The following is a 19,200-nucleotide window of genomic DNA, read 5'->3' as shown; positions in this document are numbered from 1 at the left end:
CTTGCGGCGCTGGATTCCAATCGCGGCTACCAGCTCCGACGTGGTTCGTGACGTGGCTTATTCGCTGCCGAACTCATCTGCTTGAATGGCAAGGAAGAGGTTGATGCAGGACTCTAAGCTCTGAAGATGGCTCGTGGTGTGTCAGCGGATCGCTGTTTGGCTTGAGACTTGGTATCGCAGTCATGACAGGCCGCCGCATAGCCGACATGATAATCCTTGGGGAAAGTACGGCAGTGGCATCAGCAGAAGCTCATGCGCAATTGTGAAGCGAGTGAACAGTCGGAGTGCTCGAATGTTCCAGACATTTTGGAGAGAAGTGTGACTGGTCCTATGCTGATCATGACAGGCAGCGCAAAAGTGTTGAAGTGGCGTGAACATTGGTGCTCCCCATTCGTGCTTCGTATCTTCCATTATGTCCGTCCAATATGCAAAATGGCTAGAGCACTCTCTGGCGCCGTAGCCTATCACAGATGTGTGTTAAGCAAGGCATTTCCGTCTCCATACGACCACGCGGCAGGACAGTCTTCTTGACTTGAATACGGCTGATGGCAATGTCGGCTCGCCCTTAAAGCTCGTTGAGCATCAGCTCAGCTCCAATTGTATAGCAAATGGTGCAAAGAGTGCATAGGCTGATCTTTCTCAGCCTCTACGCCTGCGAAATTGGCGTTCCATGGCACTGGCTGCAAAGCCAAAGTCGTGCGCCTCGCCTCGCCGTCGATGGGCAAGCAGGCCGCAGTGCTCGAATACGACCGTATCGATCCAGCAGTGGACTCGCAGTCTTGCCCGAGGGCTTGGGATGGGATGGGATGGGATGGGAATGCGCGATTGCGGCGATGGAGTGTGTATGCATATGATCATCGCAGTCTCGGGAGTCCTCGCGCGGGAGAGTCTGTTACGGGCGACAGGATTGATTGGGTATGTTACGTGGCCTGATACCGCTTCGATGTGTCATTCAAGCTACGGGTGTAGATCTTGATGCAGTTGTTGTTGTGTCGTTGGATTCGAAGCGCTTCCTTGTCAGCGAGCCGCAATGCCAAACGGGTGGACCGACAGCAGCTTCCGTCCAACGCCGTCCACCTTTTCCATCTACCTTTTCCATCCACCTTTTCTATCCACCTGCGCTATCCATCTTTTCCATCTACCTGCGCCATCCACCTTTTCCATCCACCTGCGCCATCCACCTGATTTCGTCCACCTAATGCGGGGGATCCTGTACACGCAGCACGGTGCACCAATATACTTCCTCCTTGCCTCCCAAGCGACAGCAATGCAGTTGCAGCGCCCTACGCAACTTCGGTCGCCATCATCCAAAATACCATAAAGTCGCGGCCGTGGAATACGATCGATATGCACCACAATGCGAAAGACCTGTCGCCCGACAACTTCAGCCACTCGAGTCATCGCTCAAACACCCTCGAAGCTTCCTCCGCGTACAGACCACCTCGCCTCAGCTCCAACTCATACGCCAGAAGACGAGTATCTGCCGCATACACGCGCTGGGAGAAGTTGGAGGTCAGATGCAAAAGAAATGCAGGCGATGGGAATGCGTGCGCGACGTCCAAATCCGCGAGGCTGGAGGCTTCGGAAGGCGAGCATAAGAGGCATGTTCCATACAGGCTCTACATCGGTGTGGCTAGAATAGCTAGGATAGCGACAGTAACACTGGCGGCACTATACATCTGACCGAATGCCTTGTCGACCTCTCGCGTCAAACCACCTCCACAAGTCGTGCTCACATTCTCATCTAACAGACGAGATCAGCAAGCCATGATTACGAGCAGGACGATCTACCTCTCGCCTACTTCCTTGCACGGATCGTGATGAACATCTCACGATTGACTTGCTCAATGCCGCTGAGCGATGTCACGCAATCAGCATACAAACGCCGCAAGATCTCGAGTTCGCGAGCATCCTTAGCACCACCTTTTCCAGCGCGCCAAAATCCATGCTCGTCGTTGAGAATAGAACGCCTTGACACAAAAGAAAGAGCTCACAGCACCTTCCTTATAGAGCCGCAGTCTATCCAGGTGATTGCTGTGATCGGGAATGATTTCCCAAACAAGCAATAGACCTTCTTGCCGCATATGCTCCAGAATGCGGTGTTTGAGGACCAGAACCCTAGATCGGACGAGGATGTGCCACAGCCGCTTTCCACGTGTTCACGGCAAGGTAAGATCTTGCATGTTCTTTGCTGCAGGAAAGAAATCATAGCATGTTTTCATCTGTTCTTGGCGCAGCGCAGCATATACAGACCTTCATAACCGGACGCCCAATTTGTCTAGAAAGCATGCCATCTACGCGTGTGCGACCAGACGACCGTTTTCTTGGTGAAAGTGCAATAATGAATTGGGAGCATCGTCAGGTCAGATTCGAAGTTCATGATGCGATCGCCTGTGTTGGTCATCGCCGCCGGGATCATTTCATCCTCTCGTTCCTCCAGCGCAGCGCCAATGACTTGTTGGCATAAGTCCATCCGAGTTCCCTTTGGAAGCTTCATCGGTAGTCGCGTGGAGCGGGTATTCTGAAGTCTTGCGCGCCGTCAACAACATTTTCTAGCGCGATATCCATATCAAAATGCGCAGTCGGCTTCGTAGGATTGATTGGGAAAACAACGAACTTTATTGGTGCAGTATGTTGGAAGAGGAGGAGGTGAGTCAAAGTCAAAGTGGGCCTGTGAACCGCCCACTTTGATGAACCCACCTCCGCAGTCATTCGCCGTAAAACCGTAAAGTCGTGGACATGCGGCTCGCCCAGCATTGCGGGATCTATTCGGAACTCGCATCGAATCACCGTGCGCGTCAAGCTAAACAGACGGAAAGCCAAGGCAGATATTGTTGCAAAGGAGTGAGCCAGCTGAAATGCGAGATTCTCGGCGGAGAAGGGAATATCGCAATGAATGGCCGGCTGCTGCGAAACATTGCCATTGTCTGCGTTAAGCTTGAATGCCGGAGAAGAGCGCGCCGATTTACGAGACTGATCGTGATTCTGTTAGATGCGTGGAAGGTTCAAGCTTGAAGCCATCACTGCGAGACAGAAGACTGCCGGCATATAGGTACACGCAACTGAGGGCACGTGATACACGCGACCGAAAGTCGAGTCCCTGCCGCGTGCCGTGTACACGCGAACTTTGCCGCAGACCCAGGTCTGTTTCCGTAGCAACAACACCAATCGCGTACCTCGGCGTTGTCTTGGCTTGCTTCCCCGGACAGCTTCACGACTTTGAGATCATCGAAGCTCGCACTACATCGTTGCACCCATAGAATCTTTCAAATGGACATATCATGGCTCGCCGGAGACGGACCTGCACTGCACGCGCAATGAGAGCGAAGTCGATTACTACCGCCGAGACAATCATCCTTGCGACACGAGCTCATTCCGGAGCGCTACAACTCTTTCGCGAATTCTGGTGGAATGAAATTCACGACGCGATCCACAGTCAGGACAAACAGGAACGAAATAGGCAAGAGAACGAGCAGTCGGAAGATGGGTCAGAAGGAGAGGACGAGTGCGCAACTGGGACACCTACACCAACAGCCTCGACGCTTCTTTCCACTCATACAGAAGTAATCGCTGCACTTCCCGCGGACGTCATTGACAGTCTGAACACAGCATTTGCGGACTCACTCAGCTACCAGAACAGAAAAGCGGCTCGCAGTCTTGGGAGATCAACATTCTGGGGATGGGACGTGCTTGCCGTCTTCGCGATCTTTGGATTGGAGGCCTGCACGAGACGCTTCTTGGACGGTGTCAAGGCTCTCAGCGATGTGTGGGACACTCGCGACACGGCTTGGGCGGCGCTCCTCGAGGCATCAACACAGCGCAGAGAGGCAGCGCGTACCGGTTCGCGCGCGCAGACAGCCGAGTGGCTCACTGAAGACGCTACTTTGGCGAACAAGAGAGGCACAGCGAAGCCAAGGCCACGTTCAACAAGTGCGGACAGCGAGGATACTGATAACAATGGGAATGATGAGGGCGACGAGAATCTGCAGCAGAATGGAGGCGAGAAAAATAAGGACGGCGAGGATGCTGGTGAAGATGGCAATGATGAGGGCGAGGGGAATCTGCAGCAGGATGCAGGCGATAAAAGTAAGGACAACGAGGGTACTGGTAAAGATGGCAATGATGAGGCCGAGGAGAATCTGCAGCAGGACGAAGGTGATGAAAGTGAGGAGATTGAGGTAGGCCGCCGTGAGAAACACAAAGAGAACGATAACGACAACAACGAGGGCGATATCACGTTCGATTCACCTTGCGACGATGATACGTCTTTCATGTCCATAGACGACGTGAACGGGGGGCCCATGGGAGACGTGAACGACGGCGGCGGCGACGATGCTGCTTTCCGCTTTTCCTTCGGCGATTTCCCGGCTGCAGAAATCCCCCGCAACCAGCCAGCACTCGACAACAACAACAAAACCGACAGCACACAACAACGCCACCGAAACAACGTACAAGGTTACACACAAAGCAGTTCTATGGACATGTCCAAACGCCCAGCAGCAGACACAGAGACTGGCGGCACCGAGACCGCGCGTCAGCAACGCCGCCGAATTGAACCGCCCATGTTTGTCGATGTGCCAGGGCTCGACGTGACGCGTTCGCATGTGGACCACGGCGTACCACTCGACCGCTGGCTGGCACTTTTCCGCGAGACTACCACAACACTTCGCCTGCCTGTCGAAGAGTCCTTCTGGGAGAACGTCACCACTCCCGCGCGATACTGCATTCTCGTGCCTGCCTCTGGTGACAATGGCGCGCAGCCTGAGACCGCGCGCCTCGCAGCTGTTGCACTCGTCACGCTCGATCGCGATGCCCAGAACCACACTCGCTCTCACGTACGCGCCTTCGTCCCCGCTCAAGCAGAAACACTCGACACGGACGAGCTTCTTTGCGGCGTGAAGGACTTTGCTCGACGCGCGTCTACAAGAGCAGGCTCGGGCTCGATGAACAAGCGAGTGGAACATGAAGAGGAGGACTCGGTCACTATGGACAGCAGCTTTCCAATCATTACACCAGAGGCACACCCATCCGCCCTTGTGGCTATCGCGACCTTCTACTGCGCTGGCCACACTCCACGCGAGCTGACAGCAGCCTGTCTTGACCCTACACTTTGGGCTTTGATGCTGCGCGCCGCTGAGCGAGAATGTCCAGCTGCCCCAATTCAACTCGTATCAGCTCGTGCATTTTGCCAGACAACCTCTCAGTCCTTTGTCGCGCCGACGTCTTGTCGTCGCGAAACAGACTATTTGGCGAACATGGAAAAAGAAAACGCGCGATTACGGCACGTCCGTTCGATGTTGAGTCTGGTGGTATCTCGCATTGGCACCCTTCACGACACGTGCGTCGCCATTCTTTGGTGTCTCACTCGCTATCTTGAGACCTCCCGTGAACCTCGAGCTTATGCTGGAAGTGATGAGGTCTCTGAAGACGACCTAGGTGCCGACATTGCTACTGCCGAACAGATGATTGGCCATCTCCAACAGCGCATCCTCGATGACCAAGCCAGGTCCGACCAGAAGTCGGCGAGAGCCTCTCGGCGCGCTCTCGAAGCACAGCAGCGCAGCCTCTCGCACGCCCAGCAGCAACTGGAATTAGTGCGCTCGCGTCAAGCGCTTGGCCAACGCCTTCAGCACTGCCAGGACGTGCTCAATCCTCTCTTGGGCCACCTGGCACTGCGACGGTTTGACTACACGAGCGAGAAGACGCACATCGAGAAGGGCCTGAACTGATGGTGCGGACATGGCTGATACCTTCTGGCTTTGCGACATGATTTTTCGGCATGCCTTTGACGAGTTATGATGGTGTGCATGCTTCACGATGGCTTTGCGACATGATACCCGGAGTATGCTTTGACGCTGCCCTACGAGCTTCACGATCCCCAATGTGTTGGTGCATGAAGATGCTGCGAATGTATGAGATACCCACTGCATATACCTAGAAGTTCACGAATGTAATGTTTGAGGGAGTGGTCTCGCTCTGCGTCTTCTCCCAACTGTCTAGAAACCATCTCAAGGTACTTCGCAAGATCAGATCGCTTTGCCCAATCTGTCACACGTTGCCTGATGTTTGGGAAAATTCTTTGATGCCCAACATGAGGTCGCCATGATGAGAGATGGTCGTGGCGAAGAAGGCGTGGGCGGGAAGCGTGCATCTGGCTCAGTGTGCGGTACGGAGTGTGCATCCTGCATCCGGTTGCATAGTTCTACACCACTGCACGTGTACGAGGGAGCATTCGGACCTTCAACAATGTTATCACGATTGGAGAACAGGCCTTTTGACCTGGACGCATGTACAAAATTCTATCGGCTTGTACAGCCCATCGCATAGTAATGTAACATAACATCTTGCTTGCTTCACGCACTGCACGGAGGCACAGTATTGATTCAGTATTACTTAGGAATTGATGGGGATCTGGGGCTCGGGCGGGTAGCTGGAGCTCGGGGAAGCCTCGAGGGCATCAGCCAATCTCGCTTGGGGAAGCTCGATTTTGCAGCTTCTCTGACAACACCAGGACGAAGCATTGCGTGGTACGGACTAGACTGCATAGGTATCACGCATAATCTAAAGCAAGATGTCACTCCGGCAGACGCATCCGATACTGGAAGACCAACTTGCAAGGTCAGTACCCAATTTGCAGCGAGAGAAGAGCAGTCCAATGCAGATTCAGCCTCCGGGCAGACCAATAGCCATACCACCAACCGGCCTGGAAATCCCGACTTGATACGATATGCACCACTCGACTCTACGCCTCTTTGCGGCGAGCTTGGATACTCGCAAAGATATCGACAACGCTTCTCGAATGGCAACTCTGCGCCGACCGGTCGTCGAGACGTGGTGCTATCCGACTGTGCAGCATGGTGATATGTTGCTGACTGACAACTCACCTCCTTGCAAACTCCACGAAGCCCACCCAAGAGCGCGAGAAAGCCCGCCGCGAGAAAACCCGAGATGGATGGTATCATAGGCTGCGACAATGAGCCCGCGAAGAGCGCTTCTGCACAGTACAGCCTCTTCAGCCGCAGACAAGCTGCAAGCTGAACATCCCAGCCTGCAGTGCGGGAAGTCTCAGACGAAGACCGAGTTGATACAGCCTGACCCGAAGTCTCTGAGGACGCATGGTGTGATGAGCAGGAGCCCGACAAGTGTCAGCGCAGCTGCATCCAACGCGAAAACGCACCCGCGCCGAAAAGGGCCGAAAAGCAATCGCAGCAGGAGATGGCCAAGCGCATTGAACAGCAGGAGATGGAGAAATACAATCTCATAGGAGAGAATGTGTACCTCAAGCAACTCAATGGCCTTCATGGCCGGCAGGAGAAGCGGGTCATGGACATACGCGATAGTGTGAGATGCACTGGCAATAGCCTCAAGCTGCTCGCCCAAGTGATGGCACCACAAGATACGCGGACCTCGAGCGCAAGAGATCACAGGGGACATCAGCAGTCACAGCCCACGTAGCGGCTGCCAATATCACCAGCCATGTCAAGAAAGTCGCCCGCCGGTCGACGCAAGCCACTACAGCGTACAGGACGCTCGACGCAGACCTGGCGGTTTCCAAATGCCAGACGGAAATGACGCTCAGCCAGGACAGCGCTTTCACGAACCTCCCCACAGCCTACAAATGCAAGCCACTCCAATCGACACAGCCCTGGGCCATGCGGGACCCATTTTCATGGCCCTACAGCCAACACCGCCAACAAAACTTCCGCCCAGACTCTGTCGGCTTCGTCGATCCACATCTGCCAATGGACCAATATGGACCAGGTCCACAGATCAACTGGAAAGGTGTGCAGTATCTCAGAAACGTAGTAGCCTTCACGAACAAAGTGGAGATGGCGATGCGGATGGAGCAATACTCAGCCGGCACCCTGCGTCGAAACCTTTTCCAGTGCCTCATCCACCACGCTGGGGATTGGTTCACCACATACATCACTCCACGCTCGACGAAGCCTCACTGGGGTTTCGGCATCGGCGTATGGAGGAGAGCGATTGCACGAGCGTTTTGGCATGGACTCCGCCGAAGCATTGCGAGCGCTTCGGAATCGACGTCAGCATGGGCCGCGATGTCACCGAATACGTCCATACAGCATGGCGCAAGAAGCACAAAGATCGTGGAGCGGTCGAGCCCGGCGAGCCGATCGACGCCTGGGACAGGATTCATCCCGACATTCGCAACGACGTCACGCGCCTTTCGCAGGAGACGACAATGGGCCAATTCATCGCGAACATGCAAGAGAAATATTTCACCTGGCGTCAGATTTTCATGCGAGATCCACGATATGGACCTCAGCAATATGCAGTTGGGTACTCTCATTCAGCGGTGGGAAACCAGCAGCAGGGTAGGTATGTCGACCCAGGCCTTCTGCCCACGAAGGGCTGCGGAGTCCACGGCCGAGGCAAAAGCTCTGGGTTTTGGATTTCAGCCACAGCAGCCAACAATATCCTAACACCAAGCATTACACTCGCGGCTATGGCAGACGCACATGTCGTGGGCAGACATTTCCGCACCCACCACAAATGAACCAAGAAACGCACAAGTTCCGACTCTCCCAGCGCCGAAGCCACAGCTAGCTGTTGCCGCTGGCAGCGTCCAAGAATACGATGAAAACAACCCCAGAAACTCATACAGTACCACCACGACAACGGGCTCATCGTGAACTCCTGCTTCACCAACAAGGATGATGATCACCTCGTCTCATACTACAACGCCCAAGACAGCGACAATTGCGACAGCTATGGAAGCGATCCGAGTTTCAATGGCGAGCAGGACCTCTACGAGAATCAAGAGGACCATGAGCTCGCCCAGACTAACAGGTACTGGGTCGACGTAGCCCTAGCGCACCAGCTGCAGAAGGAACTCCACCTGGCCAACCAAAAGAGACAATCGCACAACGAGATCATTTCCCAAACTTCTACGTCGGGCGACAGCTACAGCCAAGAGAGAAGCTCACTCCATCGAGAGATGATGCAGGCGACATGCTACTTGATCCTAGGTGTATCTGCAGAATGTGCGCAGTAGTGTATAGGAGCAGAACGCAAGTCATGAAGCATGTGACAGAACATTGTCCCAAGGGACAGTACGGCCCGCGCGAGAGAATGTCGCCATATCAGCGAGGTGGGCAGCGGAGCTCGACAAGATCAGATCCACTTGGTTCAGGTGAAAGTCGGGAAACTCCTCAGCCGGAAGTGAGTGACCTGGTCACCTCCGGTTATGGCGACAATACAATCACAACACCAGGAGAAGCCAAGCACCACGGAGAAATTCGACATGAGTCGCCCGGCACCTGGCCACCAGATGACACCGCGATACCGTATCAACAGAGTCAACACACCAGCACGCACAGACACCCGCAAGCACAGACATCCGCAAGAAGGGATCAGCTTCATCCACATCGAAATGCGCACACGGAATCGCAATGTGCGCTACCGCAGCATCACAGCAACTGCACGCAGAACGTGTTTGCAGCCCAATGTCCATTTCAGCCATCCATCACCGGCATACTCACACCATCAGCGCAGGGTGTCGGCAGCGACTCCGCAGAGAGCTTCGATTCGAAGGTCGACTTCGCGATCCATGTCCTCGCAACCGGAGGCGAGATGTCAAGTTCTGCCATAGGCGCACCTACATCCGTTCATTCATCGCAGCCGATCGACACAGGCCAGTCGATGCACTGGCCACAATACTCCCTGCAAATTATCCCAGGCAGCGTTCAGGTCGACCCAGTGCAACCGGAATACAACATCGAAACGACGACATGTTCGAGGCAATGTGCGCATTGGATCCTGAATGCAGAGACGTGAAGCGAATGTGCATCGTTACCGGCAACACAGCATCTATGGCCAATGAAGACTGGTTCACCTCCAATCTCGGCCGGGAAGGCATGCCGGAACGCTTGATCTTGTGGTAAGTTCGCGGTCTCAAGAGCAACGACAAATGGAGGCGCGTAGCGATGGGCTTTCCAGTATATAATCAAGACAACGAATTCTGTTTGGCGTATATTGACTGGCCTGTTCAAGTTTTCAAAGATTTCCCGCACAACCTCCTTCTCGGCATGGATGGGATGACTCCAATAGGCTTCAAAATCGATCTTGGGCGCAAAGTGATTACAATGCCAAGGAACGAGAACGCCAAAATGCCAATACCAGTCACCCCGAAAGCGAAGGAACTGGCACGCTTCGCAGTCAGAGCAATAAGAAACACACTTGCCCCCGAGAACGATACAGTGCGTGAGAATCAAAATGCGTAAGGCTGCGGAAACGGATGACCATTCTCAGGACTACGAGTTTGTTCCAGTGGAAAGCACACCATTCATTAGACATGGCGGCATAATATGCAAGCACATCATCGACGCAGCCTTCGACATGGTGCAAGTGCGGAGGTACTCCCGACAGCCAAAAACTCGGCACCGTGCCAGAGAACGATCAAGAGAATTGGCTGCGCAGCACTATGCTCAGATGAGTCTGCGACGACCAGGAGAGTAAGCAGAAGTCAGAGCCCAAGTGTTTTTCATACCAAGAAAGCTCAGCGCAAGACGCCCAGACCAACCACGCAGGCGGCGCGCAGAACAATCAAGCAACCCTTCCTAATGCATAAAAATCTCGCAGGAGCAAAAGTCAAGTACAGGAGGCGAACCAGGTTCCGCTGCTTTGGGGGAAGCATCTGTCACACAGCACGGAGTAACCAGTGAACCCAGACCATGCAGCACCGAGAGATGCCTGAAGAAGTCGCCAAGTTTCGCAATCTGTGGAGAGGTAGAGGTGCAACAATAGATGGAACATCGGATCGCTTCATGAAAATCCCGCTGGCGCCGGGACGAGAGAATGAATGCAAGTCACTCCAGTAAATCCTCCGAAGGCTCAGAATCGTGAGACCATCGACAAAAGCTTCGACAAGCTATACGAGCAGGGCAAAATGGCACATTCCATGACCTTCTTACCATTCCGATGGCCTTGTTTCTTCGCATGGCGTACGATCATCGAAGCGAACAGCACCGCTACACGGAAACCCAGAGGCGTAATAGACATTCGGCGACTCAACAGCATTTCGCTAAAGGATTCCTGCCTGCTGCCTCGACGAGAAGACCTCACCGAAAAGATGCAAAATTGCAGGTACATTGCCGTAATCGACGCAAGGTTCTTCTTCTGGCGGTTCGACGTTGCAACCGAAGATTGGCACAAATTCATCGTCAACTTACACCGCGGCTCAGAATATCTGAAAGTGGCAGCAATGGGGCAACTCAGCAGTCAGCAGTCTTGGGTTCGCCAACCGAACGAAGAAGATTGGAGTCAACGAGATTGAGAACCAGCTCTTCTTCTGAGATTGGGGCGACAAGAACAAGTCAGACGGCGCTGAGAAGATTGAAGTCAACGAGATTTAGAACCAGCCCTTCTTCCGAGATCAAGGCGACAAGAAGAATTCGGACGGCGCTGCTTCAATTGCGGCGGCTTCTTCTATGAATAGGCAGCTGTTACGAGCAAAAGTTTTGTCCCACAACTCTCTTCTCAAGGATGTCACGACACGTACAAAGACTGCTAGATGAATTTTCTTCGAGAGTTCCCATAGGCATATGGATATGTCAACGACATTATTATCGCCTCTGAAACGCTGCAAGAGCACATTCCCCACCACCGTGAAGTTTCAACCAAACTGGATGAGAAGCGCTTTAGTCTTCCGCCGAGACGAAGCATCATGAATGTAGCCGGAAGAGCAGGAGCCGTCGAGAAAACCAAACCAGGTTGGCATCACTTTGCCTGCCATTACCGCAAATCTGTGGCAGAATCTGAGATTGTTTGCAACAAGCTCATAGAAAGGAATCTACTCGCAGACGTACACCTGGAAATCTTTATCCTTTAGAATGCCTTTGATGGCGGCCACTGATACTTTGCCCTCTATTGCTACAAACACAGCCAATCTCCCATCTCCCAAGGATCCGAAGAGCTGTGCACATTCACCAGCAGCCACTGGAACCAGCAAGTATCACAGGTGTCGATGTTTCTCCTGCGAAAACACAGGTGTAGCACCCGTCATGCGGACCACGTCAGTCCTCCGACATTGGGGAAAGCAGATGCTCACACCGACGTCTGGCAGCTATGCAGCTTCGACCGTGGTGAACGAAATGTGAGATGCCCGGAGCAGTACACCATTGGGGTGCAAGAGAGCGGCCCAGGTTCCCGCACTCCAATGTAGAGTGCGGTGGGCCCGCGAGTTGAATATCTTTCCAGTAACCAAGGAACCTTACAACGGGATAGCCTTGCCGAATTTCGCGATGGTGCGGAGCGCCGTAAAGCCTGCAATACCGGAGAAGGTCTGAATGCGGTGAAGAACTTCTGATGATTCACACGGCGCCTACAAAGAAAGCTGGACACAGCTCTCGCGCACCAGACGAGTGGCCACTCTCGTGTAAGCAACAGAAGTTGCTTCCGCTTGCTTCTGGTGATTTCTTCTTGCACCGCTCGAAGCTTTCCGGCACGCTGAAAGAATGAATTCATGGCCTGTACCTGGCTTGCCGAAATTGAACCCCAGAATGTGACATGAGCGAGCCCGACCCATCATCATCAGCCGATGGGACATAGATGTTCTTGAGATGTCCGAAGATTGTCGCCAGCAGACTCGTGGGGGTGATCTGTGGTTGTTGGCCCACCATTGAATTGCTGGCCCCGAGAAGTTTCGTGACTTGAGAATTCCAAACAGCGTTGATAGAACTACATCTCAAGCGCCGCTTTGCCGAGATGCAAATGAGCTGAGATAAGAATTTGTTACGCTTGGCCATCCATGGTCGGTATGGCGACCTGCGGTGTTGCTCCAGACATGTCCTGTGTTCAGGGAAGCCCGTATCTGTGCGTGATGATTCCTCACTTCAGTGTCAAAACGCTGTTGAACCGGAGAAAGCTGAAAGATTCGGGTTCCAGGTGGAGGCGGAGGAGGAGGAAGGTTGTCCGTATTGACCTCATGCATCGCTCTTCATGGATTCAGCTTCATGGTTCGAGCTCCATACAGATACCCTCGGAAGGCCAGCGTAGTATTTGCGACTATCATAAGCTTCCAATCGAGAATTCCCATGCGGCATTCTGCCATTGCAGCGCAGCCACGTGTCTTCTGAAGCCCGGAGAACCCCAGCGTGCCTCGGTCGAGTCTGGGAATCTCTGTGGTAAGCTCTCGGCGAGTAGGGGAGGAAATTGGAAGAGGTCTTGCTGTCAAGAAAATTTCAAGACATGATGCTCGTCGAAAGGGCAGAAGAGACCGTAGGATGGATGACGCTGGCCATGGTACAGGTGAGGGCTGCCATGCCGCTTCAACTCCGAGCCATGGAACGCAGCTTCGCTTTCTCGTACACGTCTTCCTGTCGCTCCTTCAAAAGCGAACGTAGAGATACCGATGAGGGAATGCGAGCCCAAAGATTTCATACACAATACGCAATAGTGATCAAGTTAGGAGTTCTCAAGCCAAGGTGTTAAGCGAGAGACATTGAGGGAGGGGCACGTCTTTGCGCACAGGCCTATCTGGTCTCTATGCGCCATTCATTCCTTTCCAATGTACCCAGTGCAAGTTCTGCTCGTTCATGTCATTGCTGTCGTTGATCGTTCCAAGGTTGATTTTGAAGCCGTTTCTATCCGTCGTGGCAGTCGTTACTGTCGTCAATGCATTTTCCCATCGTTCAAAAGCATGCAATCGTCCTTCATTGGGCAAATCATATGATACTCCGTCGTCCATGGCATGCATTCATTCTTCTTCCAATATCAAGACCGCCGAGGTCCTCAAGCAAGTCGAGTGGGATCCACGATCGAATCTCCCCCGGTTTCTCTTGGCCCAGCGCTGTCCACCGTTCGATTCTATGGACCACCGCCGAGATCCTCCTGCCCGAACACGTCTCTGGAAGACTCCAAGCCGCCGACAACGCTGGGTCGCAATGTTTCATGAAGGCTGGCCTGGTCCGGAAGCATAGCGATGTGGGAAGAGTTGTATTGGTCCAGCGCATCCCAGTCAAGATTCCATACATCCTTGTTGTCGACTGGTGGAGTGGCAGCTGCGAGCTGGCCAACGTCAGCTTGGTCAGAAGCGATCGATGGAGTTGCAACTTCTGGACGGGCAGCGTGACTATAGCCCGCAGGCGGACCGTTGAATGGGCCAAATTGAGGGAATTGCTCAGCGGGAGGTCCGCCATCAAGGCCGAGCGGATCCAAGCAGGCCGAAGGAGTTGTAAATGGCGGAGCTGAAGTGCCACCACAGGGAGCTGGATCGCCGAATTGCTCGGGTGGAAGATACTGCTCTTCGGCAGCAGCTCCAGCAGTCACGAAGCCGCGTGCTTGATCAGCGGTTGCGGATGAGGTCATCGTTGGCAAAGCATGAATGTCATCTCCATGATAAAAGATGCATGTTGTCTCGTGCGAGGACCACGTTCCACGGCACAGCAAGCATTCGTCATCTTGGAAGCCAGAAGGGAATGTTGTGGGAAGGTCGATCAGCTTCGAAGGCGCTTCCTTCGTGCCGGAGGTCTTGCTTGGCTTCGCCTTCTTGATTGATCGCCCTGAGATGTCTTCTGCTAGCATTGCTGGCGTGATTTTCGCAACCTGAGATGGGCGTTCGGAATGGGCCTCAGTGTCATCAGCGTCATGAACGCGAGCCCGCTTCATGCCTCGCGAGGGCACATTAACTGTTGCTCCGCCATCAAAGGACTCGCCGTCATCCACCAGCGCACGAGTTGCCCCAAGCTCGCCAGATGTTCCTGCAATGTGCTCAGCAACAGCTGTTACCGAAGGCTCGGCGTCGACATAGTCCCGGAAGAGCTCAACTGTCGAGCGAGTCAGTAAGCGAAGACCGCATGAATGAATGTTCTCAAGACTTACGTGAGACATCCAAGCCAAGCTCAATGCAAATCCTGTGCAGCGCAAATTTGGAGCCGTCTGGGCTGTGATTCTTCGCTCCCTGACGATGCCAGCCGCACACAGTGTGCGAAACCATGCCTTGAATGGTATCAATCACTGCTCGCGAATCTCTTGCCTGGATTTGGGCAGAGAGTTTGTGCACATCTTGCTGAAACACTCGACCGACCTGCGCAAAGTTCTGCACGCTGCATTTATGCCCGTGAGCTCCAGGAAACAAGCACAGCTGCCAGCCCTTCGATGTCTGCATTTTGTTGGCGTAAGACTGAAGAATGTGATCACTGGAGTATGCCTGTGGCCAGTCTTTCTGCTTCCTGGAAGTGGGCTTGGCCAGTTCTTGCGGCGTGGACTTGGGCTGACTATTCGTTTGCGCGCCTGTGGGAGGTGTGCGGTCACTCAGAGCCATCGTTGCGGCAATTGGAGGAAAGTCGGTGGAGATTGAGGTGCAGAGGCTCGCCGACCGCCCACACAGGCAAGGAAGATACGCCCACACGGGCAAAGAAAAGGAGAGAGGGAGAGAAATGGAGCGGAAACCGAACACACTCAGCTTTCTGGCATTCTTTTACACCGCCCTGGGATTCTGTCCGCCGGCAGGCTGGCGACTGAGCCTGCGTTCTTGGCTAGACATTCGCTCGTGGGGCTCCTGGAAGACGAGTGAAAACAAGAAGGCACTGCAGTCTGCATTCTCCCGGCGACGTAGTAGCAGGAAGCTGCATGCCAGAGGACTACATGGCCAAAGGCGAGCCTCAGAGGTCTTGTGTGTGAAGGGTGAAAAAATGATGGCGCTGAAAGCTGTGCTCTCCCGATGACCAGCGAGGCATTGGACAGTACGGCAGGCGCGCTCTGGTAGCAAGCTGAGACACAACCTCTCCAGCGGCAGCAGTGCCCAGAAGGTAGGTCAGCGCAGCTTAAGAGAGCCTTCCCACACGCGCACAGTTTGTCTGGCCAAGATGTCCAACATTGTGTTCTCCAAGAGCCACGCAGGACGACGTCCTTACGACGAGACGAGCACCTTTCGACAGCGTCACGCTCTTGCGCTGGTACAGAATATGGGTCGACAGCTCGTTCTGTGAAGGCAGAAAATGTATGAGGAGCGGACTAGGAATGCGAAACTAGCGGCGCGCGGTGTTTCGGAGGAGGTGAATACTCAGACGAGTGTTCTGGCAGCGCGGCAAACGACGCAGTGGACAGGATCTGGAGTGGCAAGGCTGGCCTGAGTGGCATCAAGTAGGGCGAGGCGGTGGTGCAGATGCAGCGCAAGCATATTCGCCGTGAACTAGAAGGTGGTGGTGGTGGTGTTGTCGTGGTGGAAGTGAAGAGTAGTAAAGAGGGAGAAAGCTGGCAGCAGAAAACCCTGGCCAGCGGCGGCGCTGCGGAGACATGGATTCTCTTCCGTGCATGAACTGCACCACACAACCCTGTCCCTGCCGGCGCCGCCGAAAGCGTGGAAAGTTGTCAAAATGTGCACGGCTTAACGACGCTGCCTTACACCACGACGAGCGCTGTAAGATGACAACCGGAGTACAGAGAAATGAGCGGATGTAACCAAAGGTTTCCATCACTGCTTCACCTGTCGCAGTCCTCCGTTGCATCGCGATGAGCTGGACACTGGACGAGCACTTCCTCCCACGAGACTGGGAAGGATTTCCGTCGACCGACGGGTGAGCACCGTGAGCTCCTTTCGCCGATGGGACACCAGCCATCGAAATCATCATGCCGCTCATCATTGCCATGAGTTCTTCGGTATTCTCACGTGCTGGAGATTGCCGTGCCCAGTGCTCCAGCGAGAGCTGTTTCATTATACCTCGCACGTAGAGATCCTTCGGTGTGCGGTCGAACACCTTGTTGAGCCTCAAGAACTTCTGGTTCCAATGTACTGATATCTTTCTTGGTCACGAGATACACAAATGCATACTGCCTGGCTGGCAGGCATATACACTTGATCCCACAGCCGACGAGATATCAACTTGATCCACGCGGACTTCACGCAAACGAAAAGCGCACTCGCAAGCCACCGACGATGATTTCCAAGCTTCTAGCAAACAAGAAGAGCGGGTTGGCGGAGAAAGAGGTCAGCGCTGGTCGGCGAGAAGGTGAGCAGGACATGGAAAAGCCAGGACAGCGAGGGCGCTTACAGCGCTAGAGAGGAGAGGGAACCACCTCGCATGGAACAAGTTTTGGAAGGGCAACAGCGAAGACCATGGCACAACGCATGAACATCATGGGCAATCCGTGGTCATCAGAAGCAGGTACATAGACTCGCTCCATACCTTTACAAAGAGAGTGCGCAGGGTATTCTCAGCCTGCATACCTCCGTTTCGCACTACAATTCCTATCACATCCAAAGACAACGATGCACTGGAGATTTTTTTGTCTCCAGAACCGCACAAACACTAATGAGCTGGTGTACGGCGGACTCACAACTGATCCTGGAGGCATCTCGGACAGCCCTCGCTGCTGTGTCTGGCATACACGTACTCTACATTCAGTTTGCAAACCGGTGGACATGAAAACGATGCCATGCGCCGAAGTTGCAGCATGTGTTGATCTCCTCCGAGCCAACGAGTTCTCGCAGGTGATGGACTTCCGACTCTCGCGAACGCGCGAGCTAAAGTTGATGCGTACATGCGGCTGAAAGCACGGTGTACACGCAGCCGGGTGCGAGTTGTACACGCAGCCGGGTGCAAGCTGTACACGCAGCCGCGTGTACGCTGTACATGCGTGGGGCATCGGCCACTGCTCCCAGCTTCCCTCCGACTCCGACTGTTCAGTTCAGAGGACATTCAACGGAGATGTTGCGCAATATGCCGCTGTGAAGCGTAACTTTTTAAAAAAATCAACCCCCCTCCAGAGAAAACAAATGCGAACCGGTTCTGCCTAAACTTTTTTAAAAATCATCTGCACAAGGAGACTTTATGAAGGCAATGGCATACATAATCATTTCACACCGCAAACACTTCCACTTCCGCACGATCGCTGACACTGTTATGTTACTTTGCACCAGATGCAACAAATGTTGCAATGGGGTTACATGGGAAGTGATATCAATTTGATGAGCCAGAGAATTTGGATCGTATCATACCGAATATGCTCATGAACATACGCGTTTCAGTCTGTGATTCGGCGGCCCGTTCCTCGAGAGAAAAGGCAAGCACAAGTTATTCTGACGTGGAAGTCGGTATCGAAACCAGGGCGCTTGTAGCAGTTCAGAAGAAGTGCTGGTAGGGAATGCATTGCCAGCATTGCCAGCAATGCCATCTTCTACTTGTTCGGACTTCGGAGAAGAAGTTGTGGAGAGGGAGATTGGGTTCCGCCAAGAATGCGGGCTGAAGCTTCAAGTTCTCCAGGCTGGCTGGCTCCGAGTCAAGCAGCTCACGCATCAACAATCGCCGCGCATCACTCAAAGTCTCGAAGTTGGGCTGGACTCTGCGTCTGTAGGCCCTGCTCGATTCTCGGTTATAAATCAAGCTGAGCTGCGCCGAACGAGCCGTCGTCGTCTTCGATCAACATGTCAACATCGCCTCCCTCCGAGCAGCATCCTCTCGACTTCCCATAACAACCGCCCTACGATGGCGAGACAGCAGGTCCTCAGTAAGCCTTGGGCCAGCACGCAATGTGCTGCGCCCGAAAGATGAAACTTGGTGGAATCAAGGTCAGCTCAGCTCAGCCTAGCTCAGAAGAGAGGAAGAGATTGCGCCTCGTACGGCTGACAGACACTCGATCGGGCACTTCAGCAAGTCCGCGCAATGGCAAATGGTGTCTCGGTTGTTGCGAGAGCGGCTGCACATTCACCCGAGCCATCAGGACAAGAACAAGGGAGCGCCAGAGGAGAAGCACAAAATGGAGCACATGGGACCTTGCAATGAGAACATTGTGGAAAGACTAGCAGCATGATGAGAAGACCATGGCTGCCGCAAACAATTGAGAGGACGAGGATGATGCTATATTGAGCATACGACTCCCCACTGCTTCCCTCGGCATCATCAGAAGAAGCTGCTGCATGGAATCCACTGAGCACCAATGCAGAGCGATCGTGTAGTGAGTGCTTGATTTGTATGGAATTCTTGTCGGAAGGGAGCTGGCCAGTTTAGCACTGAATTGATTGGCCAAAGGTGGTGTTGAGTCGATGATGATTCGTCCCAAAACTCACCTCAGAGATCGCACGTGGCTCTTGCAGTAGCAGTGTTTCAGCGATGTGCAATACAGTGGTGACAGCAATGATGCTAATCGACTGGCAGGCACAGGACTCGTCGAATGCTCTTCAACATACGGGCGACAGAACTGACTGTGATGAAGATGGACAATAAGGCGACAGCTCGGTAG

The 19,200-nt window shown here is 53.7% G+C and overlaps 6 protein-coding genes across 6 annotated transcripts; 3 read left to right on the top strand and 3 right to left on the bottom strand.

Annotated features, from left to right (window-relative positions):
* Nucleotides 1-126: 126 nt before the first annotated feature.
* MYCFIDRAFT_84775 (uncharacterized protein) lies at nt 127-1,683 on the top strand (the record flags this gene model as incomplete). Its single annotated transcript, XM_007934440.1, has 5 exons — nt 127-136; nt 347-472; nt 644-751; nt 864-915; nt 1,266-1,683. The coding sequence occupies 5 exons, from the start codon at nt 127-129 to the stop codon at nt 1,681-1,683; spliced, it is 714 nt and encodes a 237-aa protein (XP_007932631.1).
* Nucleotides 1,684-2,493: 810 nt separating this feature from the next.
* MYCFIDRAFT_180688 (uncharacterized protein) lies at nt 2,494-3,258 on the bottom strand (the record flags this gene model as incomplete). The annotated part of the gene is made up of 5 exons (XM_007934439.1): nt 2,494-2,937; nt 2,975-3,023; nt 3,059-3,125; nt 3,166-3,209; nt 3,245-3,258. The coding sequence occupies 5 exons, from the start codon at nt 3,256-3,258 to the stop codon at nt 2,494-2,496; spliced, it is 618 nt and encodes a 205-aa protein (XP_007932630.1).
* Nucleotides 3,259-3,281: 23 nt separating this feature from the next.
* On the top strand, nt 3,282-9,798 carry MYCFIDRAFT_84776 (uncharacterized protein; the record flags this gene model as incomplete). Its single annotated transcript, XM_007934438.1, has 10 exons — nt 3,282-5,594; nt 5,939-6,013; nt 6,097-6,166; nt 6,548-6,618; nt 7,362-7,782; nt 7,947-8,340; nt 8,829-9,005; nt 9,070-9,183; nt 9,319-9,415; nt 9,517-9,798. The coding sequence occupies 10 exons, from the start codon at nt 3,282-3,284 to the stop codon at nt 9,796-9,798; spliced, it is 4,014 nt and encodes a 1,337-aa protein (XP_007932629.1).
* Nucleotides 9,799-12,332: 2,534 nt separating this feature from the next.
* On the bottom strand, nt 12,333-13,401 carry MYCFIDRAFT_180685 (uncharacterized protein; the record flags this gene model as incomplete). The annotated part of the gene is made up of 5 exons (XM_007934437.1): nt 12,333-12,468; nt 12,496-12,848; nt 12,878-12,956; nt 12,993-13,215; nt 13,254-13,401. 5 exons carry the CDS (start codon nt 13,399-13,401, stop codon nt 12,333-12,335), a joined length of 939 nt encoding a protein of 312 aa, XP_007932628.1.
* A 24-nt stretch (nt 13,402-13,425) lies between these two features.
* MYCFIDRAFT_180684 (uncharacterized protein) lies at nt 13,426-15,561 on the bottom strand (the record flags this gene model as incomplete). Its single annotated transcript, XM_007934436.1, has 8 exons — nt 13,426-13,434; nt 13,478-13,504; nt 13,535-13,671; nt 13,697-13,810; nt 13,839-14,916; nt 14,942-15,329; nt 15,369-15,419; nt 15,446-15,561. The coding sequence occupies 8 exons, from the start codon at nt 15,559-15,561 to the stop codon at nt 13,426-13,428; spliced, it is 1,920 nt and encodes a 639-aa protein (XP_007932627.1).
* A 30-nt stretch (nt 15,562-15,591) lies between these two features.
* Nucleotides 15,592-19,162, top strand: MYCFIDRAFT_180683 (uncharacterized protein; the record flags this gene model as incomplete). The annotated part of the gene is made up of 26 exons (XM_007934435.1): nt 15,592-15,638; nt 15,670-15,723; nt 15,752-15,946; nt 15,980-16,076; nt 16,109-16,189; nt 16,216-16,381; nt 16,414-16,449; nt 16,479-16,547; nt 16,577-16,630; nt 16,654-16,702; nt 16,735-16,958; nt 16,991-17,109; nt 17,135-17,452; nt 17,516-17,689; nt 17,729-17,747; nt 17,785-17,903; nt 17,935-17,992; nt 18,036-18,045; nt 18,080-18,307; nt 18,351-18,492; nt 18,530-18,633; nt 18,675-18,750; nt 18,806-18,912; nt 18,952-18,962; nt 18,990-19,041; nt 19,069-19,162. 26 exons carry the CDS (start codon nt 15,592-15,594, stop codon nt 19,160-19,162), a joined length of 2,703 nt encoding a protein of 900 aa, XP_007932626.1.
* Between the last annotated feature and the right edge of the window lie 38 nt (nt 19,163-19,200).

This window comes from Pseudocercospora fijiensis (assembly GCF_000340215.1).
Source record: "Pseudocercospora fijiensis CIRAD86 unplaced genomic scaffold MYCFIscaffold_21, whole genome shotgun sequence".
In the NCBI taxonomy this organism is placed as follows: domain Eukaryota; kingdom Fungi; phylum Ascomycota; class Dothideomycetes; order Mycosphaerellales; family Mycosphaerellaceae; genus Pseudocercospora; species Pseudocercospora fijiensis.
The sequence above is the reverse complement of the archived record's forward strand: the minus strand, read 5'-3'. Positions and strand labels throughout refer to the sequence as shown.